Here is a 9,173-nt window from a genome sequence, read left to right as displayed (position 1 = left end):
TCCATTTTGCTCACTAACGCCACATAAAAACCATAATCACGTTTAACCTAGTCTTAAACACAAAATCATCTCCCCTCTAAAATCCAAAAGCGTAGCAACCCACTCATCACTCAATCTCCCTCAATTTCTCTCTCACCGCCGCCTCAACACTTCCCTCTTTTCAATCTCAATACATTAATAATAATAATTTCTACAAATAGAATGTTTATATCATTAATTTATGCCTCACTCGTCATGAACTAAATTATTTGGAGCCAAAATTTATGAAGGGCATGTGTATGTTCTTTGCTTTCTTGCAGAATTATAGATTTAATATTTTCCTTTTGATTTTTATTAAAAAAATAAACATGTAAAATAATCTCCGTAAAGATTATAATTCATCTATTTTAATTACTTTTAATAGATCTCACTTTTATTATCTGACAACAAATTTTATATAAACAATATTTTTTATTGTGAAAATTATCCAAACTAACTTTTTCGAAAAAAAAAAAAACGGACTCATATCAGGCTACTTCTATTGTTGCAATTTTTATTTATCAAATTTATTTCATTCGTGGAAATATATGCAAATTGCAAATCTGATTTTTCATTATTTTGTATTTTTTTTTTGGACCTGCATATTGTATTACTCCTTATGTCCTAGTTTATAATTTACACTTGCTTTATCATGTGAGGAGAAATAAAGTAAGTACAAACTATTGATCGGGACGGAGGGAATAGTATTTTGTAATTGGAATTTTTAAGAAATCATGATTTTTTTAGTTGTTAACAAATTAGGATTTTGTAATTTTTTTGTATTAGAAATATGTATTCAAACATTCAAATATATATATATATATATATAAATTATGTTAGGAAATGTATATAATGTATGATTTAACATAGTGTTCATATAATAATTAATAAGAGGGGGGAATTAATAATCTAGAGAGAGGGAAATAAATCAGTGAGGAAAACGTGTGGTGCCTCAAAAAATTAAATAATTTTCTCTTCCTAAAAATTAGGGACCAATAGAAAACCTTTAAATGCTACAGCTTTTATAGTAAAGGGATTATCAAGAAACATTAAGGAAGGGTCAAGGAGGAGAATCAATCGTCTTATACTTCTTATTGTATTGAGTGCATCTGTAAGACATGAACCAAGGTTAGTCCTTTATTCCGTCTATTGATTGTATTAGGGTTGAATTAATTCAAGTCTATATTGATTCTTGGGACTGGTTTCATTAATGAAATCATAAAGTTTATCTTACATTTGGTATCAGAGCCATTATAGATTTGATTAATTTATCCATAAAAGTTATGACTGCCATTATTTTTCATCACTGTATCAATAAGAAATAATGTCGGTATAAATGAATTGGAATTTTTTTGATGTTCAAGAATGTATAATTGCATATTAGTTTATACGTGTTGGATCATAACGGACGAAATCATATCAGTTAAAGTAAATGGTATTTTTTGATTGAGTGGTTTCATGAATGGAACTTTGTTCTACGTTTTTTTTTTTGCTAGTCATTGAAGGCAGTGGTATACGCATCCTATAATCTCATTAGATTATGTTATATGTTAATGTTAATCTATTTCGTTAAAATTCGCTGAAAAAAAATAGCTTGTATGCATTAAAGATCACGCTTCTGGGCATAATTTGGCATGTTGTCTTCTTATTATGGCCTGTTATTTGTTTTGTTAATGGATTAGAATAACAAGTGCATTTTGATTTGTCACTTATGAAGGCATGTACAGACAAACGAGAAAATATGTGTGCCATTTCTTTACACTGTACATTTATGATTTCCATGGACCATGATAGTTTTTGGTCATTCATTGTTGTTCGTTTACATGCAAGTAATGTACAGGAAAAGACGTGATAAAAATAGTCACTACATTGGTATGTCATAAGAATGGGTGATAAGTGTTGTGAAATATTAACACATAAAAGATTATATAAGTATATAACCCATTAAGTTTAAATGTTTATTTTGTATATATCACATGTTAGTCACTAAAGTGGCCTTGTTATATTGCATTTAGACATTTGAAATTAAAGTTTCAATTGATCATGATTAAAAGGAGTGGTTAAATGACATTATAGTTTGATTGATCAATTATTTTTTTGTCATCTATATTTTGGGAGATCACCCAAAGGTGGGTCATTAGATATAGTTGATAATATAAAAGGATTAATTATCCATAAATTGGCTCTAATAGTATGTATATCCAAAGATAACATTCTTATTTGATTCATGTGTGTTATAATTAATTGTTAAAGTGTATATATTAACATCAATGATAGTTACTTGTGTTTAAGTGTTGTCCAAAGGTCATTTAAATACACGTATGAAAGTTTATATGATTTTATTTTGAATCTATATAATAGTTTTTCAAAGCACTAATAGATAAACATGTATAAATGTTTGCAGCATCTCCAAATATATGTTTGCATCTGCTGACTCTTTTGTAAAGTTCAATGGGCTTAATTATGATGAGTGGGCCTTAAAGATCCAGTATACACTGGGTATAATGGCTTTGGACATTGCCATCCTGACAGATGAGGTGCCTACAAAAATTACACCTCAGAGCTCCGAAGCCGAAAAGTGTCATTATCAGGCTTGGGAGAAATTTAACAGGTTGGGTTTACACCTCATGAGGATGACAATGGCTGATAACATTAAGCCCTCCATGCCTAAATTAGAGAAAGCAAGGGAATTCATGCTTAAAGTAAAGGAGTGTTTACAGTCAGATTTAGCTGATAAGTCAATTGTTAGTAGTTTAATGAGTGAGCTTACTACTAAAAGGTTTGATCGGTCTCAACTGATTCATGATCATATGACACACATGTCTAACCTGGCAGCAAAGTTGAAGACTTTAGGGAGGACGTAAGTGATACTTTCTTGGTCCAATTCATCATTAACTCTCTACCTTATGAGTTTGGCCAGTTTTAGGTGAACTATAACACCATTAAAGATAAATGGAACTATCAAAAGTTAAAAGCCATGCTTATACAGGAGGAGGGGAGATTAAAGAAGATAAAAGATCAAGCTGTTCATTTCTTGAGTCATGACGGTGCCAGCAGCAGCAAGGCTAAACTGAGTAAGAAAGGTAAGAATGGTAAGAAGAGAAAGTCTTTCTTTAAAGGACCTGAAAGTGCGATGTAGAAAGAAAAGAAGTGTCATTTTTGCAAGAAAACGGGACACTTTAAGAAGGATTGTCCTAAAAGGAAGGCATGGTTCGAAAAGAAAGGTAAACATTATAGTTTTGTTTGCTTTGAATCAAATCTTATAGAAGTACCTAATAATACTTTGTGGCTAGATTCTGGTGCAACTACTCATATTTCTCTCATTAAACAGGGATATCGTATGATCCAGCCCATAAGAGGAGCTGAACAGTTTGTATCCATGGGAAACAGGATGAAGGCACGCATTGGGGGCATTGGGACTTACAGATTAATCCTAGACACTGGTTGTCATATAGATCTTACAGATTGTCTCTATGTACCCGATTGTGCTAGAAATCTTGTATCATTAAGTAGATTGGATAATTTAGGGTTTAATTTCAAGTTTGGACATGGTGTATTTTCTATGTACCGTATTGAATACTTTTATGGTAGTGGTACTTTGATTGATTCACTTTATAGGTTCAATCTTGATGTTAAATTTTCCGAGTCCCTATTTATGTCGAGTGTCAAGGCATTAAACGTAGTGCATCGAACGAAAATTCAGCTTACTTGTGGCATCAAAGGCTAGGTCACATATCCAAAGCAAGGTTAACGAGGTTGGTAAAAGATGAAATTCTACTTCAATTGGATTTTAGTGACTTAGATGTATCTGTAGACTGTATTAAAGGTAAGCAGACTAAACATACAGTAAAGAAATCAGCTATAAGGAGCTATCAGCTTTTAGAAATTATACACACCGATATATGTGGACCTTTTGACACTCCATCCTGGAGTGGTGAAAAGTACTTTATCACTTTTATAGTTGATTTCTCGCGGTATGGTTTCACTTATTTTTTGTATGAAAAGGCTCATTCTGTGGATGTCTTTGAGATATTCATAAATGAGGTGGAAAGGCAGCTAGAAAAGAAAGTGAAAATTGTGAGATCTGATAGAGGTGGTGATTTTTATAGAAGGTTTACTGAAAATGGACAATGTCCTGGTCCATTTCCAAAGTTACTTGAAATTAGGGGTATTTGTCCATAGTATACAATGCCCGGTACACCTCAGAAGAACGGTGTTGCTGAAAGGCGAAACCGTACTTTAATGGAAATGGTTAGGAGCTTGTTAAGTAATTGTTCTTTACCTCTTTCACTATGGATTTATGCATTAAAGACAGCAACCTATGTTTTAAATCAGGTTCCTAGTAAAGCAGTTCCTAAGACTCCTTATTAACTATGGACGCGAAGGAAACCGAGTTTAAGACATCTTCGAGTTTGGGGTTGCCCAGCTGAAGTAAGGTTGTATAACCCAAATGAAAAGAAGCTAGATACGAGGACAGTCAGTGGTTATTTCATTGGCTATCCTGAAAAGTCAAAGGGGTATATATTTTATTGTCCTAATCATAGTACGAGAATAGTAAAGACTAAAAATGCTAGATTCATTGAGAATGGTCAAACTAGTGGGAGCATTGAACCACGAAATGTGGACATTAAAGAAATTCAGGTTGAAGTTCTTTCTTCTGAAGTTGCACGTGAAATTGTTGTACCAATCGTGTCGTCACAGTCAAATGACATACTGGAATAACAACGAAATGACGTGCAAAACCCAAAAATGACAACAACAATGATGATCAAGTCACAATTTAAGGGGAGAATAATATGTCACGTGAACAATCAAGACAATTTGTAAAGCGAAGGAGATTATCCAACGTTCCAGAGGAACAATTAAGGCGTTATGTAAGAGAAAGAAGATTAGTCATCCCAGATGACTACGAGACATATAACGTTGAGGTTGAATGTGACTTGAGCATTAGTGAGGATCCAGTCTCATTTCATAAGGCCATAGAAAGTGATAATTCTGAAAAGTGGTTAATTGCCATGAAAGAAGAGATGAAATCTATGGATGACAACAAAGTATGGGACTTAGTAGTGTTACCTGAGGGTTCTAAGGCCGTTGGGTCGAAATGGGTCTATAAGACCAAAAGGGACTCTAAAGGTAATATTGAAAGGTATAAGGCTCGACTTGTTGAAAAAGGTTTTACTCAAAAGGATGGTATTGACTATAAAGAAACTTTCTCTCCGGTGTCAAAGAAAGATTCTTTAAGAATTGTCTTGGCTTTGGTAGCCCATTATGATATAGAGCTTCACCAAATGGATGTAAAGACCGCTTTTCTAAACGGTGAGCTTGAGGAAAAAGTATGTATGGACCAACTTGAGGGATTTGCATCCCCGGGTAATGAAGATAAGGTGTGTAGGCTGAGAAAGTCGATATATGGGCTAAAACAAGCTTCCAGACAATGGTATTTACAGTTTAATGATACCATCACGTCATATGGGTTTGTAGAGATTACCGTCGATCGGTGTATCTATATTTAGATCAGTGGGAGCATATTTGTTATTTTAGTCTTATATGTTGACGATATTTTACTTGCTGCGAATGATCTAGGTATGTTGCATGATGTAAAGAAATATCTATCTAAGAACTTTGAAATGAAAGATATGGGGGAGGCATCCTATGTGATCGGAATTGAAATTTTCCGTGATAGATCATAAGGATTGTTAGGATTGTCTCAGAAAGCTTACATTGACAAAGTTTTAAAGAGATATAGAATGAATGAATGCTCTGCAGGGATAGTTCCTATACAGAAACGGGACAAATTTAGTAAAATGCAATGTTATGTCCCCGTGATGAACTGGAACAAAAAGAAATTGAGAGAATTCCCTATGCATCTGTGGTTGGGAGTTTGAACTATGTTCAGACATGTACTCGACCAGATATCAGATTTGCTGTTGAAATGTTGGGTCGATACCCAACTAATCCCGGGATGGACCACTGGAAAGCTGCGAAGAAGGTCCTTAGGTACTTACAAGGCACTAAGGAGCTCATGCTTACTTATAGGAGATCCGATCATCTTGAGGTGATTGGTTATTCAGATTCAGATTATGTCGGATGTGTTGATAGTAGAAAATCAACATTTGGCTACTTGTTCCTTTTAGCTGAAGGGGCACTATCATGGAAAAGTGGGAAACAGTCTATCATTGCTACTTCTACTATGGAAGCCGAATTTGTGGCATGCTTTGATGCCACTATTCATGCATTGTGGTTGCGAAAATTTATCTCGGGACTTGGGATCGTCGATAGTATAACCAAGCCACTGAGAATTTATTGTGACAATTCTGCAGCCGTCTTCTTCTCTAAGAACGATAAATACTCCAAGGGTGCTAAACACATGGAATTAAAGTTTTTATCGGTCAAAGAGGAGGTACAGAAGCAAAGAGTGTCATTTGAGCATATAAGAACGGATAAGATGGTAGCAGATCCATTAACTAAGGGTTTACCACCTAAGGCGTTCATTGGCCATATAGAACGCATGGGTGTTGTATCAAAGGCCTTGTTATTATAAAGTAGTATGCTTGTAATAAATAAATGTGACATCAAGAATTCACTTATAGTATTGTTTATGTCATAATAGACATGTTAATCATTATAGTATATGTATACATTACAGTTATTAGATTACATGTGACTAATTGTGAGAATTAATGTTTTTTCTCAAATTAAAGGTAACTTAGATTTGGAATTGATTTGTGATACATGGAAGGAATCATGTCTATTTATAAATGACGTGTGACTGCCATGATCCAATTAGTTCTAATTCGATAAGGATATAAAAGTTAGTGAGCTTACCATAACACATTATTGTTATTGAACCATCAAGTCAACACATAGGCCAAGTGGGAGAATGTTAGAATATTTAATAATATTCGAGTGGCCTATGTGTCTCGGATTTAAATGCAAGTTAAACTCATATTAAATATTACGAGACTTTAATATAAAAGACGACTCCGTGATGGATCAGATTCGATTAATGTAAATAAAGTCCGGGAATTATTATTCACTCTTACCTTACCCTAACATATCCCGTCTTTCACGAAAAGGTACGATCGGGTCTCGGTTGTGCGAAAAGGTACGTAGTATATTTATTTATATTGGAAGGTGAAAGAGTTTTATTCCTCAATTATCAAGAAACATTAAGGAAGGGTCAAGGAGGAGAATCAATCGTCTTATATTTCTTATTGTATTGAGTGCGTCTGTAAGACATGGACCAAGGTTAGTCCTTTATTCTGTCTATTGATTGTATTAGGGTTGAATTAATTCAAATCTATATTGATTCTTGGGACTGATTTCATTAATGAAATCATAAAATTTATCTTACAGTTCTTTTGAATATTCTTAATACTCATGGTAAAGTATGTCTTTCAAGATTCATATTGTTCTATTAAAAATTGAATAAAGCATAAGATCATGACCCAAACTATCATATTTTTTTCCATCAAGGACCTCAACTATCAAAGTTTTCCATTAAGGACCTCACTACACAAATCCGTTAACTCTCCGTTAAATACCCAAGCACAAATTGGCTTAAAAATAGAAAAAAGACTCTCCGTATCGGGTTTCTCTAGATTTTATGATGGGTAGTTAAATCTTCAATTTTTTTTACGAGTTTCGTATATTCCAACTGCATTTCTCTAGCTTGTAGGGTTTATGTTTTTTCTTCTACATCTATTCTTTTCTAAACTTGCCTACCTTGCTTGTGAATTGTTTCAGTCAATACGGTTTTGGTAATTTTCTATCGAATTAGGTTAAGCGAGGTCAATTCGCTCTTAATCGTTGTATGTTGAGTGGATGTTTGTATTTAATTTAAAGTAAAGGAATCAAGTACGTAAATAAAGGTTGACACGTGAGATTCGGTGACGCGGAAAACCTAATGTTGAAAACGACCGCGGGAAGGTACGATAGCCTTCTAAGGATTGCACTAGCTGTTAATACGAGAATAAGTACTGTTAGGGTACAAACTCATGTCCCACATCGGTAGAATAAAGATGAAAGATCATCTTTATAAGTATCTACTAAATATATTAGTATGAGGCCTTTTGGGAAGGAGCCCAAGAGTAAATCCGTGAGGGCTTGGCCCAGAGCGGACAATATCGTACTATTATGAGTTGTGGACACAGATGCAGCAGAGGCCCAACACGGGGATATTCACGCTTCCGCACAACAAGTGGTATCAGAGCCCAAGGTTCTACTTGGGCTAGACATGGAGATTCATCATGACCAAGACTTGAAGGTGGACGTACACTATAAGGCGTGGAACTCCTATAGTTCGAGGGAGAGCTAATATCATCGCGAAAAGCGACATGGTCTCACGGCGTTGAGACGGCAGGCCGTCCAAGAGAAGATTGCCAGCGACCCGGCGAGGTGGGCTGAGGCTTAATGGAGGCAACAAAAGCGGTCCATGGTAAGTCCAATGGCGGTTCCGAGGTGACGCACTGAGACACTGGATACGGACCTAGTCCAGGGTATATTGGATGCAGAGGAGTTTGGTACCCAAGTGTAGCACAATCCCCATGAGACACATGGTGTATCGTTTAAGGGGAGGTTATCAAGACATAATGATGCGAGTGTCTAGAAGTTGGAGCTGTAGGTTGTGAGAGTAGAGTTCTCCATGGAGGTCCAGGTCCTAGTCAAGATGATGGTCCTTGGTTTGAGGGGAGGATTGTTAGGGTGCAAACCCTTGTCCCACATCGGTAGAATAAAGATGGAAGATCATCTTTATAAGTGTTTACAAAAGTATAGTAGTACGAGGCCTTTTGGGAAGGAGCCCAAGAGTAAATCCGTGAGGGCTTGGCCCATAGCAGACAATATCGTACTATTATGGTCTGTGGACACAGATGCAGCAGAGGCCCAACACGGGATATTCACGCTTCCTCACAATAAGTGGTATCAGAGCCCAAGGTTCTACTTGGGCTAGACACAGAGATTCATCAGGACCAAGACTTGAAGGTGGACGTACACTATAAGGCGTGGAACTCCTATAGTTCGAGGGAGAGATAATATGTTCGCGAGAAGCGACATGGTCTCACGGTGTTGAGACGACATGCCATCCAAGAGAAGATTTTCTGCGACCCGGCAAGGTGGGATGAGGCTTAATGGAGACAACAAAAGCAGTCCATGGT

General features: G+C 35.7%; 1 protein-coding gene across 1 annotated transcript; it reads left to right on the top strand.

Annotated features, from left to right (window-relative positions):
- Positions 1–5,827: 5,827 nt before the first annotated feature.
- LOC141641303 (secreted RxLR effector protein 161-like) lies at positions 5,828–6,559 on the top strand. The gene has a single exon (XM_074449974.1). It carries the CDS (start codon positions 5,828–5,830, stop codon positions 6,557–6,559), a length of 732 nt encoding a protein of 243 aa, XP_074306075.1.
- Positions 6,560–9,173: the final 2,614 nt, after the last annotated feature.

The sequence above is a fragment of the Silene latifolia genome, chromosome 2 (assembly GCF_048544455.1).
Source record: "Silene latifolia isolate original U9 population chromosome 2, ASM4854445v1, whole genome shotgun sequence".
Taxonomy (NCBI): Eukaryota; Viridiplantae; Streptophyta; class Magnoliopsida; order Caryophyllales; family Caryophyllaceae; genus Silene; species Silene latifolia.
Note: the sequence above shows the minus strand (reverse complement) of the source record. Positions and strands in the feature narration are given on the sequence as shown.

What these genes read in the sequence shown, in the direction of transcription:
- LOC141641303 (XM_074449974.1), top strand. Translation starts at nt 5,828, where the DNA reads ATGTTATGTCCCCGTGATGAACTGGAACAAAAAGAAATTGAGAGAATT.